The sequence below is a fragment of the Sinocyclocheilus anshuiensis genome, unplaced genomic scaffold, assembly GCF_001515605.1.
Source record: "Sinocyclocheilus anshuiensis isolate Anshui unplaced genomic scaffold, SAMN03320099.WGS_v1.1 scaffold2310, whole genome shotgun sequence".
Lineage (NCBI taxonomy): Eukaryota > Metazoa > Chordata > Actinopteri > Cypriniformes > Cyprinidae > Sinocyclocheilus > Sinocyclocheilus anshuiensis.
Genome location: NW_015557685.1, coordinates 313,812 through 331,523, shown reverse-complemented (window position 1 = coordinate 331,523; position 17,712 = coordinate 313,812). Strand labels below are relative to the sequence as shown.

The following is a 17,712-nucleotide window of genomic DNA, read 5'->3' as shown; positions in this document are numbered from 1 at the left end:
AGACAGCCACTTCCAACATATGTGGTAAAAGCGGCATTATGGCTTCAAAGTGCTATATACACGGGAACGGGTGCTCCATACAAGTGACCCATAACTTTGATGTGCAGAGGTACCACTGAGTGAGTGGATGAGTTCAGCACTCATCACCAGCTGTGATTGATAGGTACGCCGGAGTAGTTCTGGCCAACGGAGTGCGGCTCTCACTCAAACGACTGCCATACCACAGCATCTCTGTTTACTCTTATGATTTACTAACGCTGCTGCCGCCACTAGCTCCCAGTGCACTGCTGAGACTCGATGCTCTCTTCAAACGGAAAGCTTTTAGAGAGCTCAGTTTAGAGATCAAACGCTTGTGATCCCCAAATTACTGTGTGGTTGCTGTATAAATATTACCAACCGGTGCCTCTTTGTCATGGCATTTACATCTCACCAAATGCAGAATAGTTGTCATTGTGACTCATATCTGTCATGCTTAATATTTTTGTCTAGACTCTAGAGAAAATTTTCTAACATGTTTATAAAAAATAAAAAATCAGAAATAAAAGCTGACAACAATGGTATCATGAATGTAGCTTTCTGGTTTGAAACAACATGAGTATATATAAATGATGACAGAAATATCACACCAGTAAGGGTCCATTGACACAGAACTCGTTTTTGCATTCCACTGTGCTGCTCTTTCATTGTTTTTCTATGTAAATGTGATAGTGATTAAATACAGCAGTTCAATAAACAAGTTAACACTGAGTAACTTATATTTTAGGCACACTATTGAGAGTAAATTTGTCCATTGTTGCTTTGCCAATGAAAATAGTTCCATACAAAGTCAGACGATAATCAGCTAGTGATGGAAACAAATTATTACTTCTTAAAGCTTCGAAACATTTACAAATCAGTGGTACGGAGCTTGGTTCAAACATAACAAATCATATGATTTCAGCAAACAATGACTTCCTGAACAAATTTTACAGTACCTTATTTTTTTATTTGTAGATTAAAATGAGACTTTCAGGAAAACATTTGCAATTTGTTTGTTAAAGGTGTTAAACATGTATGAGCTGAGTTTTCGTTTCAGTGACCAGTGTAACAATGGTCTTCGAAACAGTGAATCATTTTGCAAAACAATTGATTCAGTTGATTCAGATTTTCAAAAAGCTTTTTTTCCCAGTCATTATGATCAACCTGTTTCGCGTCTCAGAGAAACAAATCAGTGGCATATCTGAATGAATCAGCGTTGTTGAACAAATCATTTGAGTGAATAAAAGATTAATTCAAAAAGACATTCACTGCATCTGAAAATGCCTACTTCGATACTATATAATATAATTATAATATTTGCTACCCTAACTATAGTTTAAGCATGGTATTTGTAGTAAAACTGTGGTTATACAAATGGTAATCAGTACACCAAAAAACCTTGGTTACTACACTATAATAAAGCCATGGTTTATTTTCGTATGGCTTTGTGAATGGCTGTGAAACCTACAATACTAGACAGTATGTGATTTCGGATGCAGCTGTTCACTTTTTTTCTTAAAATAGCTGTTCACTTGTTTGATGGAATGATTCAATGACTGCCTCATAACCACTTGTTTTGTTCCTGAATGAATCAGTGGTTGTTTGAATGAAACAACTGAATGATTCACTGAGGACTTGAACTAACTTATTACCTTGTGAAACTCTCTCTTTTTTGATTGTTATTTTATTATTGTAGTTTCTCGTTAGAAAGGTGTGTGCAGATGTGTGTAACAGGTAATTGCTGTCAGATTAGAGGGGTACAGTTTGAATCTCTGGGGTCAAGCCAATGGTTTTAAGAGAGTGACAGACTAAAGCGTTATTCTAGCGTCTGCTTGAGTCTCTACGAGCACAGGTGAGAGCTGGAGAGATCTTGATGAAATATTAAAGGCATGTGAGCTGATGCAGGGCCATGATGAGGGCACTCAGGGGGCACTGTCTCCTTAATTACTGTGTGCAGCGGTTTCACTATTTCATTTGGGAAAATCCCAGATTGAGGTTATGTTCAAATTGCCCTTCTTCTGCACCAAGCGAACTGGACTACGGTGCCCGGAGGACACGGCTCCTGATTTAATTAATGCTTGGGTGTGTTATGCCCTATGTTAGTGGGGTGTTTGACGAGTCATTAGGTAATAATAATGGCCCCAATCTCAATTAAACAGCATATTTAAGAAACAGTGAACACTAGTCAATGGCATAAAGGTACAATCAGAAGTATTTACGGTGTAAACATCTCTTCACAGCAATGTTAATTATTAGCACAGATGAAATTAAAGACACAGTCCGACTATAAAGGGGCTTTCAGTGTGCTGAGTTTCAGAGATTGGCATAGTTAAAGACCTAGCCATGGTTTATTAGTGTTATTAACGTAATCCCTCTCTCCTCATGGTCTCCTGGAGCATTGATCCTCCAAAATGGAGTATGGATCCCACTTTATCCACTGTCTTAGTACAGCGCTACCTCACCTTGTGTGTTCTGCCTATCCCTTCACAGACAGTAGATATTCAAACTATAATAGCTAATCTGATGACCTATGTGGATGCTGATGCAAAACATATCATAACTATGGCTGCATCCGAAATCGAATACTTTATACTGAATAAGTAATTACTTATTGACCATTAAAAAGTACATTCTATATAGTATGAATGTAATCTGGACGTACTATATTTGTCATGTTATTATTGTCATGTGACCTACAGCATCAACTGTGTCACTTAACTTACATGAATAAATCCTCTCCCATGGCCTCATGGGATAGTAAAGTGTCCATCAGATGCACACTTCTGAATCTAGCCGGTAATAGTAGTTCATCGAGGGACTACTATTTTGCCTACTGTTTTATAAATACTGTGAAATTGGACATAGTACTCTGTTCACATAATGTTTTGTGTGTGTGTGTGTGTGTGTGTGTGTGTGTGTGTGTGTGTACTACATAGTAGAGAAGTATACGATTTATGATGCAGCCTAAGTGTTTTATTGTTCACATGACCAGACAAGTTCATTTATAAGCATTGCAAAAATGTTATACGTTTTTTGTACTATGCTGGAAGCGCATGTAGTGAACCTTTTTTTTTTTCATTCACAAGAGAGAGTGTTAAAGGTCCACTGATCTCCAGTATGCCAACAAAGCCTCATCACTTCAGTCCCCCTGGACACCATAGAGTGCGGCAGAAAATCCGTCAGCCCTAAAAGAGCTTGGAAAAAAAAAAAAAAAAACGGTACGTAACAAGAGTAGTATGTCTGAATGCAGAGTATTCGAAAAACAGTAACAAAAAAAGTACCCAGGTGACCTACTACTTTCTGCCAAGACTCAAAAGTGTTCATTTGATGGACACTTTACTATACCATGAGGCCAAGAAAGAGGATTCCCTTATGAAAATTAACCATGATTTTACTACAAAAAAATAAATAAATATATATATATAGGTCCACTGATCTCCAGTACTCCAACAAAACCTCATCACTCCTGTCCCTCAGGACACCAGAGAGTGCGGCAGAAAATCCGTCAGCCCTAAAAGAGCTTGTTGCTGAAATTGATTAGCATTTAGATTGTATCTAGTTTGATTCAAAGGAGGAGAGGCTACAGATGGTTTGAAAGCAGCAGATTTAAAATAGATTTTGAAAACTGCCCATAAATGGATGCATTTACACACAAGTCATTTCAGTTTTCTTTTAGGCCTGTGTATCCTCCACCCCCGGAAGCCCGTCTGTTATCTGAAGTCCTCTGAGGACTGCCATTACTCACTTATCATATTTTTAGTTCATAGTATTTAACAGTGCATTCATCTACTTCATGAGAGGTTCCTCTTTTGGGAGAAGCCTAAACCATGAGGTTTGATCTCAGATACTGATTTTATCATACAATACATTTATTAGTATAAATTTAACATTCACTACAGCCGCATGACCATAAACCGAATGAAGTTCATTCATCTTCTCCTTCCGAGACCATGTGCATTCTTCATTGCAATGGATAATGCTAAAACATGTTCCTATCAGTATGCTCTTTCCAAGGGCTTGACATTAAGAAGAATAAATAGCACTGGTTTCACAACACCACCTAATTCATCAAAGTCGCTGCCAGGAGTACATTCCCAGTGTGAATGATCAAACACTAGCTGGGCTTTTGACTCATGCTGAAGGCACCGCATTAGAAGGCACGGGAACTGTCTGCTAATCAGAAAAACTATCAGTCCCTTTCATGAGATGCATTAGAAGGCCACGGTTCTAGGGTTTCAATACAATAATCTGAAAACAAATCAATTATCTGGCAAAATCTAGCGAGGTACCTAGCATCGAGGTATGATTTGTTCATTTGAATGCATGAGCTGTTGCTGTAACTTAACACGCTGTCACTGTTTGGCTCTTCTGAATTAAACACATTTGCAAAGTATTAAGTTAGCACCTAGGAAACCACAGTAAGACTTACAATACATTCACACTGCTCAAGGCCTTACTCATCTCAGCCCTGTTAGTGTAAATGACAAGTATTTTGGAGTGTAAAGAGGAAATGTGTACTTAGCACCGATGAGCAAGCTTTTTTTTTCAGTCCTTACATGATTTGTTGCTGATAGAAGTGAAGTTACTAGCTACTGATAAATTCCTGCTCAAGCGCATGTTGTAGGATCTTTATTTATCTGCTGCCCTCTGCTGGCAACTTGAATTGTAGCCAAAATCTTTCATTCTCCTCTTTTGTGAGGTCTGTTGCTGACATACTGAATTCATTTTTATCTCTAGAAGCCACCAGCTAACACTGTTTTAACTCCAATGTGCAAATTTAATAATATAAGTAGGCCTAAACATACAATTATAAATGTGGTAAAAAAAAAGGAAAAAGTTGATGTACCGCAGGGAGGAAAGAGTGCTTCATCTTTGAATTACAATAACATTCATTTTTTATATATAATGCAAAATAAACAACATCCCGTGAAAAACAATAACATGTACAGCAACGTGGGTGGAAAAATATAAATATAAATCATTGAATATCACATAAAAAATATTTCACATTTTAACAAAGTTATACATGAAAAGCCATCTTCTCCTTAATGGTACAAATAAAAGGTTCATGTTACACTGTGTTCATGCCTTGCACCATATTTGTACTTCCGTTTTTCAAAAACTGCTTTATGCCAGTCATATAAAATGATAATAATTATAAAAACTAACAATAAAAATTTCTTTTTAAAAAACACCATATGGTAGACGTGCTGGGGACCTGCACAAGTAGCAATATGGTCTAATGTAGAGACTGGCTCTGCTTGCATTTAGCATTTAATTTAGTATTCTCCATGCAGCCTTTATTCTATGAAAAATTGCTTGCTGAGTTTAGTCCAAAAACACGCTGGGCACACAGGAGTGACTTTGCAAATAGCACCACACACACACACACACGCACACACACACACACACACACAAGCAGCCCTTGCAAATGTTTTAAAAGTATCACATAAATTGTTGTTATTTTCCTCCATTTCAGTTATCCCACAGTGATGATTACACTCCATATGCATGTGGTGCCATGGAAAATCCATTTGCATTGTGGCTTTTAAAACATTTCACATTAGTTGTCTCTTAAAACTGCATTAAAAGTTACCCATTAAGATGGGAAATATGATGTTTTGTGGTTTTACTTGTTTGGGGTTATTAAATGTTCCACTTATGATTACATCATGAGCAAAAGATACAATTTTCAGAAAAGAAAGATGGATTTGCTATTGGTGTTTGATATAGTTTATATAAGGATACAAAGAAACAACAGAAAACATATATTCTCATACCAAAAGAAGACAAGTGATGTGTTAAGACCTTTGTCCCTTCAAGTCAATAAAGTGATTTGATTGTACAGTCACAGAGTGAACACTTTTTTGCACATTTATACATATGAATACATATATATCAGAAATCATATTTATTTTCTTAGAATTGATCATGAGGCAGACTCACAACTTTGGGATTTTTAAACATTACTCTTCTAAATCAATCAATAAGTCCTCTTGGTGGAAAAATGACTATGAAAATGACATTCAGTTCACTTATAATAACATAATTATAACATCTCACAATGCAACACTGGAAAATATTGTGAGCCTCCCATCTGGTGGGAAATACCATAATCTTGTCTTCCAGTCAAACTGAATGTATCTGTGATCCAAGTTTTGCATCTGTTCCCCATCTTCAATGGTGAGTAATCACTTTTTGTTCTTTAGCACATCTAGACATTCTAGCCTCAGTTTTGTCTGGAAGATTTAAATAATACATAAACATTGCTTAAATATACTGGAATCAGAGCACAAACAATTGGTCATATGACTGATTGCAGAGAAGGCAACATTTAGATTAATCATACTGACATAGTCTACTTATATAATCTTCAGGCACAGTATGAAAAATGCAAAAACATTTACAAAAAAGAATGACTGACTATATGTCTTTTATAACCCAGCCTCTCCATCACAGGCCAGCATGTGTCCTCAATGAGTTTAATCTCATCTGAAGCCATATTCTCCTTCCACATGTTGATTTTGGCAGGTGATATATCTCCTTCATATATCAGATTATACAGATTTGTAGATGTGGCAAATGTCAGCTGGTTTAACGCAGCTGGTGCAACTGGTATTCCAAGAAAGTTATGTATCTTTCTCGCTGTCTCTTCAGGAAAATATACAACGTCTTCAAATTTGACTATAAGGTATGTTTGTGGGGGAAGGCTTGCGCTCACCTTGAGCCCTGCTGAATTGTGAGCCAGCCATAGCTGAGCTAGTAGCCGTACAGGGTTGGGATCTGGCTGGGAGAGGATCTTCTTTAAAGAAAGGAACTGTGAGTCCACTATAGCACAACCCTGATCCACACCATCAATGTTTTGCTTAAAAATGTTGACAATGTGCCTTTTAATATTCTTACGTAAATACAGGCTTGGGTTGCTGCTGTAGAGCATTAAATAAATCCATGCACGTGGGTCTCTGACCACATGAACTGAGCGAAGTGAGTGACCTATGACCTCTTGAAGATACGGCAGCTTCAAGAACCAGCCTCCACTGCCCATGTTCAGCACTGGCCGGGCATTTGGGTACTTCACCAGGTGCTGCCTGAGCTCTTGTATGTATGCAATGTCCATATGGGTACCCTTGCCGCCCCCTGTCTTTGTTTGCTCAGACAGCAGCATCCTTCTCTTTCTTTGTCCTTTTTCTTTGACTTTGTTCTCTGCTTCATCATTGCTCTGGTGCAACTGAATGTTTTGCAGGTGCAGTTTCACATTGTGGACTATGGAATGGAACCATCCCTGAATGACTCGAAATCGTCCATTTTGCGCATCTGCTTTGGACCACTCGCAAGCGTCCACCAGAGAGACGAATGGAGATATGGGGAACCGCAGGTAGGTTGAAGGGATCCGAAGGTATACAAAGTCAGAGCTATTATCGAAAAGGTGCTGAAGGATCTCTGCGCCTGAGCCCGGCATGGATGTAATCGTGATGATGGGGAGGAGGTCATGGACGCTAGAGTCTGTTCCATCATATATGCTGCTGTCTTTTGACTTAACATTGCACAAGAGCTGTTCGCAGCCATAAAAAAGAGACAAAAGTTCAGTCACCCACAAAAACAACACACAGACCAGAGTGCAATGAATTAGCATATTGAACGACACATGAAACTTCCTTTTTTTCATTATGAAAGCTAAAGCAAAACATAAAGTCAACACCGCAGAGATGTTTACAACCAATCCAAAGTCAAACACAAAATCTTTTGTGACTTGACTTGGCAAGGTTTGAATTCCCCGGCCAAACCGAACTATTCTTCTGTTGTCTTCTGTTTTAGCAAAGCCTGCAAAGCCCAAGTAGCCATGTCTGGCCTCAATGTCTTCGTAGTTTGTTACAACTGACACAACAGTCTCTGTGTCATTAAGAGTCACTGATATTTTGACTCCATTTTTACTGTTGTCTATGAATCTACAGTCCGAGACCTTGACGTATGGGCCATGCATCAAATAAGCCACTCTAGTGACAGTGTTCTCCATGGGAAAGGTCACGTTTATGTACTGCGTCCATCTCTTTTTGAATTCGGCAGCCTGTTCTGCCTCTTGTATCCTGGCAACGGGGCTGGATCCTTGAGCGTCCAGCCAAAACATTTTGTAATGTGCATCCCACACATCCATCAGAGCCCCATTGTATTTTCCAAATGATCTGTGAGGAACGTACCTGAAATCAATGTCAAGGTTGTGAAAAAACGCACTGAGAGAACTGAGAGGGGAGAGCTCGTGTTTCTCAATGTGGTCCAGAACCAGCAATGTTTGAGAGTTGAGAAGCACAAGTGCTCGATACACACTCTTTAGCTTCATGGCAGATGAATAGGCCGACACAGACTCTCCACTCACAAACAACATGTCCTGATGTGATGAAGCTGCAATGACCTCCCCAGCAGTATCCCCGACATCCTTTTCACCCCATCTTAGCCACTTTGAACATTCCCCCAACTGTCCTTCCCATGGCTGCTTACACTGGCTGGTGGGTGACGGGGCAAATACCAGCACATTGTTAAGATAGCTGTATTTAGGACCATACAAGGCCTCAGAAACAAACACCAGTCCATTTGGTGCAAAAGTAAAGGAGTTTTGATCAGGGTGCTCGTGTCCGGGGTTAAAGTTTGTCCAGCCATCTACCCAAGAGTAAGGTTGTGCATGGACAATATCATACACTGCTCGCCCTCCTAATTTTCCAGATTTAAATGACACAAAGGTATTACATTGAGCTTGAGGTAACCCTGCCCCATACGTCACCACACCCCAGTTGGAGAAAATGTGCATAGTTGCTTTGTTAAAGTCAGGTGGAGGCTGTGGAGTTAAAGCAGAATCATACCATATGTACTCTGTATGTAAAGTAGCCCAGCGTTGGGCTGCTGATTGCATCATGGGTCCATCTTTAGGACGATGCTTCCTAATCTGCTCTGCCAGCCAGTTTCCTGAGCCATTTCGGATCACGTATGCATCCAGAAATACAAGCTGGCTCTCTGGCCCATAGAACCAGTTGTAATTGGAGTCTGCAATGCCAACCGTTCTTTGAAATCCAGGAAGCAGTGTAGCAAAGTAAAACATGAAGTGAGCTCTGAGCCAGTTGTTCTGTGTGTTGTCTATCTGAAAATTACGCAATGCTAGATAAACATATTGAGTAATGGATTTTGCTGTGTAGCTACCATACGCAACACCCTCATCGAGAGAGCCATCAACAATGTGGCTGAGAAGGAACATGGTCTTTTCCATGTAGTTCACTGATATTTGCTTCCATATCATGGTCTCTGGGTCATTATGTTCCCCTGCCACAAGAGCGCCAATGAGAATGGCTAGTATATTAGTTGTCTGGTGGTTCTGTAGAAACTGCTTTCCCCATCCTCTGTGCTTGGAAAGCTCGAAAAGCTCCTCAGTAACAGATCGTATTTTCCTGAGATATCGCAATCTTCTGTGGGTGTCAAGAAAGGTGTAAATGAAATCATATGCCGTGGCAAATCCAGTGAGGGAGTGGGCAATGGGAACCTCATCATTTGGTGCACTGGACACCGTCCAATCTGGATACTCCACCATTCGGTCCATGTACTCAATCAAAAATTGAGAGGCAGTAGCATCCTCAGGTTGAAGCAGACAGTATAGTGCAAGCGGGGGCAAATTGTTACCATAAATCTCATTCCATTTCTTGCCGAAATCCTCATGGCTCACCGGAGGCTGGTAAACAGCTGCATTGGATAACATAACAGAAACAGCATTACGAATAACTTTAAATATGTCTCTATGTGTGGTGGTGGCCCTCTGTTTCATCAAACGCAATTCTGTCTGATCAAAGTATAGCTTGGGGTGAAGGTGTGCTGACAAGGTGGTATTGTCTGTTTGGTGTTCATTCAAGGACACATATCTGTCTGAGGCAGACGAAATTCCACAGAAAGCAAGTCCCACAGCCAAGACACAGAGCAGAACCGCAGACCTCTGCATGTTCTCCATGACCATGATCCAAGAAACAGATGTGGTGCTTTTCTCTTCGAAAGCTCCTCCTCCAAAGCGCCCAAAAATGTGTTATTAGTCCAACTTGTAGCCTACTCACATGCAGAGCTGCAGATATTTTTTTTGCAAAACCCCAAATGACTATGGCGGACTATGTATGTAGACAGTGGGAATCGTTCACATTTCCTTGAACAAAAAAACATGCTTTTAACTCCCATAAATGGTTATCCGGCTAAACTAAAACTTGATAAACCCACGCAAAACAAACTTCTTCCGCATTTATTTGTACGCTGTTGTATTGTTTAACCGGATAAAAAGTTATTTTCAGTCTCGCTCTTTAAAACGATATCCGCACAAAGTGCCATAACGGAAATATAATAAATGCAGAGATGTGTCAAAGAAACTTCCGTTTTCAGAATCCGTCATTACAAGTTTGATCCTCTGCTTCCCGCGGGTCTTATGGAAGAGTTTCCAGAAAGTTGCAGCGTTCTGCAGTAACTATTCACAGCACCATGTAAAGTCACTCTTAACGCCTTTTTCTCATCTTGTGACACGAGACGCGAGATAATCCATTAATCCACTTTGAGTTGAAGGAAACGTACCGCCTGCTGTGTCGTTTGTCTAAGTGGTGATGTTTTCTAATTTGATCTGAAGCAAAGACTGATATGAAGAATCCACAATGCCATTTCAATGTCACTTTTTAGACTTTAGGGTTATACTTCCTGCATCAAATTCTTCTGTCACAAAACTGTCCCAGTGTTGCAAGTCAAGTCGCTTTTTCCATCTTCCAAGTTATCTAGTACAACTATCACAGTTGGCATTGGCAATTTTTAATATGGTCGATAGATGGCGTCGTAATATCACATTGAGTGGTTCATTAAACCACATTTCCGGTATTCATGTCGTTTTATTTATAATCAAACGAATTTGCTATTCAGATATAAAGTACAGTTTCATATCAAAGATTTCATATAATTTATCCACAAATCAGAATAGCATATAGTTTGAGCAATTTGACTTTAAGCAGACACAGGTCACACAGTATGTGTTGAGAAGTGTGTCCTCTTTCATACTTACAAAAAAGAAAAGAAACAATACACAGGGAACTCCAACAAAAAGCCCAATAAAATTGTGAACATAAATATGAACACAATAGGAGTACATCATACATGCAGCTATGGCCATATGTGTTGTGTTAATTTGATTTAAATGATTTAGACTTTCATGTGATGGGAGGCTAAATAAAAGAAATTTGGTTAATTTAAGTTACTTTAACTTTATTTGATAAATAATCCAACCACAATATACTGTACACTGGGAAGATGATTTATAAAAAAGGGAAAAACAGTAATACATGTGATGACATGGTAAAGATTAACATGATCCTAAATCAACAGTCATGTTAATCTTCTTTCTTTGCTTCGGAGGTTTTTTCTGTACTGTCAGACTGCAATTCTATTGCCTTCTTCCCATGTGCATCCAAAACAGGACTTGCTGTAGCTCCTTCCACGGGTTTCTCATCATCCGCTGGTACAGCAGTACATGTAGCCCAGATAACCAGCGCAACTATACCCACTGGTAGTCCAAACACAAAACAGGAGAAGAATGGAGCTGCCTGGAACATCGACTGAGATCAGGGAGATTTATATTAGTTACTAGGACAACTGTGACCTAAATATTAGTCTCAAGTAAATATTTGATGAGGATGTGATCAGTCGTGTGTTTAGGTTTTGGTGTGTTAAGCTTTTAGTAAATATTTTGGAAAAAATGAAATAAGAGTAAATCTATCCTTTTGCTAAAATAATAAAGAGTGTTAGTCGGTCTTACCACCACAGTAGACTTAGCTTTATAGAGAGATCTCTTAGCGTGCTGCAAAAATCCATTTCCCCCTGGTAGCTGATTGGGGTAAAAGGGAATTTTATTAGAAAAGGCACAATGTATATTATACGACAGAAAAGATAGACATGAAATTATCTCCCTTCACACACCTTTGCACTGCCATCCAGAACACTGTTTAAGAAGCGAAGTAAATCCTCAATGGTCTCAATCTTACTTTCTGGTAGACAGTATCCATCAATGGTCATATTTAACACAATGATGGAGGGCATCTCAACTTCTCTGAGAAGAAACATGTTAGTGGTGATTATACGCACAGATTAGACTTCTGTAATATATTTTTGTAGATGTCTGAAATATACATCATTTTGTTTTTATCTATGCCATGTTTTAAATACAGTTCCAGCACTTTGCACTTCCTAAAATGTTTGTGTCCAATTCAACTCACCCCATAATTAAACCATTGATATATTCATTACCATCCATAAAACCAAACTGGTAATCACTAGGAGAAAAAAATCAATATCATCTTTGTTAACAAATAATTTGGGTATTTGGCACCTTCTCTTCATGCTCCATATAAATTTGCTACTTACCTTTTGTAATGATCTCTGTATTCAGTTGACAGCCTTTCCATAAGAGTTTTGTAACTAAAGAGATCAATTTTGAGTGTTAGAGTCGAAATAATGGGGGTTTAAACATAAAACATTTTCTGATGTTGCTTACCGAATGCTTTCTTCAGATGGATTCTTCTCATCTACTACTGCCAGTGCCACAAGTTTACCTTTGAGGGAAGTGTGAGAAATGAACAGCAACACAATAAATTATTTATGAACACAAAGCTCACATAATTACAATCTGTCAAAGCATCATTTTCACACATGAATACTGGATCTTGGGAGAAAGTCATCATGCCAGTTATGTTTTATCACCTAGTGGCAGAAATATTGCAATCACAAAAAAATTTTATAATGAATGATGCAGTTTGTTAACTGTAAAGGGTATAGGAAAATAAGACAAATAAAATAAAAAAGTAAAAAAATATATAATATTTATGGAGAAAAGCAGGCTTACTTAGTTCTCCCATCTGGTACAGACTGAAGCTATCAATTTGGAAGTAAGAGGGAAAACGTTCTCGATTTATCCAGGAAGACAAATCACCATCAAGAAATTCTATAGGAATGATAAGACAGGTGATATTAAACTTAATAATACTTTATGTACATTTAATGTTTTCATGTATTAAATGTAGCCCTGCACTTGTTAAATGTCACCATCAAGCCTGTGCAAACAATATGCAAAGTAAAAGTACTCAAAAATGTTTAATCTAAAATATGTAATCATGAGAAACAAATGATCTTTTATTTGATTAACAAAGAGTGTTTCTGTTCACTGACTGTGCATTAAATTATGCAAAATATGTTACTTGCACACAGTCAAGCTGTTGACTTAAAGGGTGTATATTGGATGTTAGCCCAGACTAAATGTTCAGAGTAAGCCACATGACAGAATAGAGCTGGAACACTTTACTGTCTCTGTATTCTCATCTTTTGGAACAGAATGGTAAGAAAGTAATTACTGTAATTATAATGTGACCTAACAAAAGGTTTTTCTCTTGTACACATACAAGAACCTGTGTATAACCATGGGTAAGTACTTCTAACATACTAGTACTTTTAATGTTAATAAAGTAACTTTACATCCAGTGCCCTAAATGGCCAAATTATGCTGGGAAAATGTACATATATCAAATATATTGGTGTGCTGTGACCTGCAATCTTTTTAACTTTTTTGTGCCTTTGCTTTTTTATGCCTCTGTTTTTAGGAGGATTACCATGTGATTTCTGTTACAAAAAGTGATAATAAAGTAAATATTGTCAGGTAAGTGATTCATAAACTTATTTGCAAAAGGTCTATGTATCACATACACTTGCTCAAAAGAGAGAATGATTTGTAGAGTGTGCTCACATCACAATGGCTTTGTGTTTTTCAAATTAATTATTTCTAATATTTTAATGTGCAAACTGTATATATTTTTTTTTTACTTTAAAGGGGTCATATGACGCGATTTCAATTTTTCCTTTCTGTTCCCCTTTCGGGCTCTGTCTTTACATTTATTTTGAAAGATGAAGCTCGCGATTATGGTAAGGGGCGTTACATTTCCGAAGAGTGCTTGCGGTGTTCGGCCAATCACAATGCACTGGGTCAGCTGGCCAATCAGAGCAGACTGCGCTTGTCGGAAGGAGGGACTTTGTAGAAAACTAAGCGTTTGAGAGAGGCGGGGCACAGAGGAAGAGTACAGTACAGAAGAGTACAGTATTTGAAAAAATAATGTGTTTTTTGAACATTAAAGCATGTCAACATATTCTGTTACACCAAATACACAAAATAATGATCTTTAAAAAAGCATCATATGACCCCTATAATGCATAATATATCTCCTGCAGATGCCACATTCTACACCTTGTATTTTAACCTTGCTCCATGGATGTGCTAACTATTCATATCATGGAGGACTCGTCTGACAGTGCAGTGTTTCGGGTCCAGGTTCAGTGTGCTGATCCTTTCCTGCTAAACTACTGGCTCCAGAAGACCTTCTTCAACAATGGGGAAGTCCAACAGATCAACACCCTGAGAATAAACGGCTGTCGTGGGCTAGTGTTTGTTTTGAGGGTGCTGCATCGTTCTTCACGCCTCCCTAATTCCCATTATTGGTGCCCTTTCCTAGTGACACTCTGCCTCGATTCCCTGGCATTTCACTACCACCTCCCCTCTGTGCCCCAGTGGAACGGCACCCTTCGAGAGGCGATGAGAGGAAACAGCCTGGAGCTCAGACGCTGAGATTTTGCTGCTTACAGATCCTATTAGTTTCAGATGTTCGCTTACTAAAGTGATGCACTGCAAGTAGTACATCTTACCATTGTAAAGGTAGTACGTCCTGTCTTTGAACACAGCAATTGCGGGAACATCCTGCAGAGTGACTGCCTTTGGAGACAATCAATAATGAATTGAATCGATTTGTTTTCAAAGAAGCTGATTATTTTACAGAGGTATTTTAAGTGAAAGTCTTACCTTTGGAAGGACTTCCTCAGATGCAGTGAAAAAATATGTGTGGACAATATACTCAGTAGCAGCTTTGTAGTATTCCTTCTGTTTAAAAAAAAAAAACTGTACATTACATTTTAATAGTAGTATATTATATTAACCACTTCTATATAACTATGCATGACCTAGCAGAAAATCTATTCACATAGTTTATTTATAAAACAATAAAACTTTCAAATAAAGTACTATCCAGAAGCAGTGGTAGTTGTGAACTCATGCTCCAGTGTTCAATAGTTTGCATTTCATTCCTATTCCATCATAATTCATTCATTGTCCGTAAATATGACCGTTATTAATTTTACATAATGTTTACCTTAAGGAGCAACTCCCTTCCAATGTAAACGAAGATAAGATCGTGACGACTCATAACATGCTGGAACAACTGAACACTAGAGAGTGGTCTTACCACAGGTCTAGGTTAAAGAAAAAAGGACAAGGGGATAGCATGAGGAGAATTATAACTAGCATTGACATGAGACTAAAATCTATGCAGAGCACGAAAGACACATCGTTTCATTATAGTGAAATTTACTCCACAATTACCCAGAAACTCTATTGGTGAATTCAATAATAGCATCCTTTGTTCTAGGCCCTTTGTAGTCAAAAGACAGCTCTCCTTTAAACCTTATAAAAAACAGACAAACAAACAAAAAACAGAACAATGTCAAATACATCATACAGCATGAACAATTCTTGGTAATTAATTTAGAGATTATAATTAGGTATTAACTCACAGTTTTATGGTTGGATATCCACAAATATTAAACTCTGAAGCAATACCTACGGACAGAGAAATTAAGCGCTCTAGTTTTTGCAAGCATTATTTATTATATTTATAAACCAGTAAAAAAAAACTGAATATATGGAGATAATAATAGTACTATTCATGTTATTAGTTGAAGTGTTTTATTAGCTATATCATTAGTAAATCACAGTTAATTTGCTTTGATTTTTTAAACTGTCTAGTCTAGTCTAATTTAATTAATAACAGAGTGTACTCATGGTGGGGGGTAAAACACAAGACATGGGCTACATTTCATTCACCCAGAAAGCTTGTGCAAATGTAATAATAAGAAGATTATGAAGTCGGAAGACAATGGCAGCAAAAGGCAGACATTGAACAACCTAATTCCAAGAAACTAAAGGGATTTCTAATTGCTGAAATGCAACTTATGCCATATGGCCATCTGGTTAACAAGATACACTCAACACAAACTTCGTATACAGTTCAACGAACTGAGTCTCATGAACGCATGAGGCCTGCTTAACTAATCCCATTAAACAGCAGGTAAGCCTATCCTGCCATTTAAGTAGCATACTAATTGGTTGCTAAGCAGTAGCCCGGTGTGACATTACCATTACTGTCATCTCAAACCAAGCTACAGCAGGAGATATTACTTTCATCTACTGTGAGTATCCTAGAGGGGGATGTGGCACAAATGCAGTTCTTGCTAATCTTAAATATAATTTTAGATGCACAATCAATGTAATTAAAGCTTTCCAACATACACACTTTAATGTGAACATGTGAACTGAACCCACTTGTGTGCACTGTGGTATCAATCTTGCCAACATTAACAGGGGAGCCCATACTCTTCAGTTCTGCACCGACTTCATGCCATATTGGCTCAAATGTGTGACAGTATGCACACCATGGTGCATAAAACTGCAATATAAAAAAATGACATGACAAAAAAATACAAAGCAAACACATCACACAACATAAAACTGCATAAATTGTACTGCATACACTCTCACCTCCACCAGCCAGAGTTCATACTTTAGGTAGTCCTTAAACCTGTAAAAGGTAACTGATTAATGCAATTTCACATTGATTTCTATCTATCTATCTATCTATGCAATAAGTAATATAACAAACCACAGGCCTTGACAAAATACAGTTGCCTGCAGGCAACCCTTTTAGCTGTGACTATTTACAACGCAGCAAGTGCTAGAGTGCCTTGTTACTTTTATAAAGTAGTTCCCTCATAATAAAATATAGTGTGATAAAGGATATTAAAAACACAAATTTCCATCTAACCCCCATTTTATTAAGCAGACTCATAAAGTGCTATTTCTTCCAGTAGATCTCTGTACGTTGCTATGCAACAAAAATAACGACGCTGCACTGACAACACCTTCACTACTAAAGCACAAATTAGTTAGTACCTTTACAATGTAAAACACTTACTTGTCATCGAGATCCTCCACGTTTCCTGACACCACAGCACTGACCGACAGAAGCGCTATTAATTAAAAAGAAACGCAGTGACAATCAGATTACGTGTCAGTCAATCGTGTTAAAGAGATTTGTATTTTGCAGTTTATGTTGGCGAATATGGTGTCCATACAATTAATAGGCGTTCATACCTGTAAGTATTAAGTTTCTCATTCTTGCTATCCTTTTATCTTGTCATTAACCGTGCAATAGCCTTGGAATGTAACAGGTAACGTTAGCAGAGTCAGTGTTAGGTTAGTGACATAATCATCGGACTGGTGGTAAACTCTTGGCCGACTGACTAGATTAACCCCCTTTGCCCCGAGGGGTAGGAAGGAACGGACAGAATTAGGCCACAAATTGATTCTGGGCAAGCGGTGAACGTTTCATTGCGCCGCTTTAATTAGTTTAAATTAGATTTTAGTCTTGTATGTTCTAGCGTACAGCAAACAAGCAAACACTGTTTCAAAGGATCTATTAACATGTTCTGTGGTGAGTCTACTGTTAAACCTTTGAATAATGTGATTATAAACTAAATATCAAACTCAACCAT

The 17,712-nt window shown here is 38.2% G+C and overlaps 2 protein-coding genes and 1 long non-coding RNA gene across 4 annotated transcripts; 1 reads left to right on the top strand and 2 right to left on the bottom strand.

Moving 5' to 3' along the window:
• Positions 1 to 6,421: 6,421 nt before the first annotated feature.
• On the bottom strand, positions 6,422 to 10,146 carry LOC107679326 (dermatan-sulfate epimerase-like protein). The gene has a single exon (XM_016474846.1). The coding sequence runs from the start codon at positions 10,004 to 10,006 to the stop codon at positions 6,422 to 6,424; it is 3,585 nt and encodes a 1,194-aa protein (XP_016330332.1). The 5' UTR covers positions 10,007 to 10,146.
• Positions 10,147 to 11,282: 1,136 nt separating this feature from the next.
• LOC107679329 (protein disulfide-isomerase TMX3-like) lies at positions 11,283 to 17,465 on the bottom strand. Of its 2 annotated transcripts, XM_016474852.1 has the most exons (16): positions 17,312 to 17,464; positions 17,133 to 17,187; positions 16,700 to 16,739; positions 16,484 to 16,607; positions 15,676 to 15,721; positions 15,485 to 15,565; positions 15,255 to 15,354; positions 14,909 to 14,986; positions 14,755 to 14,821; positions 12,911 to 13,009; positions 12,563 to 12,620; positions 12,433 to 12,486; positions 12,285 to 12,341; positions 11,989 to 12,118; positions 11,828 to 11,896; positions 11,283 to 11,627 (listed from the first exon to the last, which is right to left on the bottom strand). In XM_016474852.1, the coding sequence occupies exons 1-16, from the start codon at positions 17,331 to 17,333 to the stop codon at positions 11,403 to 11,405; spliced, it is 1,305 nt and encodes a 434-aa protein (XP_016330338.1). In that variant the 5' UTR covers positions 17,334 to 17,464; the 3' UTR covers positions 11,283 to 11,402. The 2 variants fall into 2 exon arrangements, with proteins under 2 accessions (XP_016330338.1, XP_016330339.1); XM_016474853.1 differs by lacking the exon at positions 12,433 to 12,486 and having other exon boundaries at positions 17,312 to 17,465.
• On the top strand, positions 13,277 to 14,742 carry LOC107679330 (uncharacterized). Its single transcript, XR_001633043.1, has 3 exons — positions 13,277 to 13,399; positions 13,662 to 13,717; positions 14,284 to 14,742. It is a non-coding gene; the product is annotated as an uncharacterized LOC107679330 (long non-coding RNA).
• Positions 17,466 to 17,712: the final 247 nt, after the last annotated feature.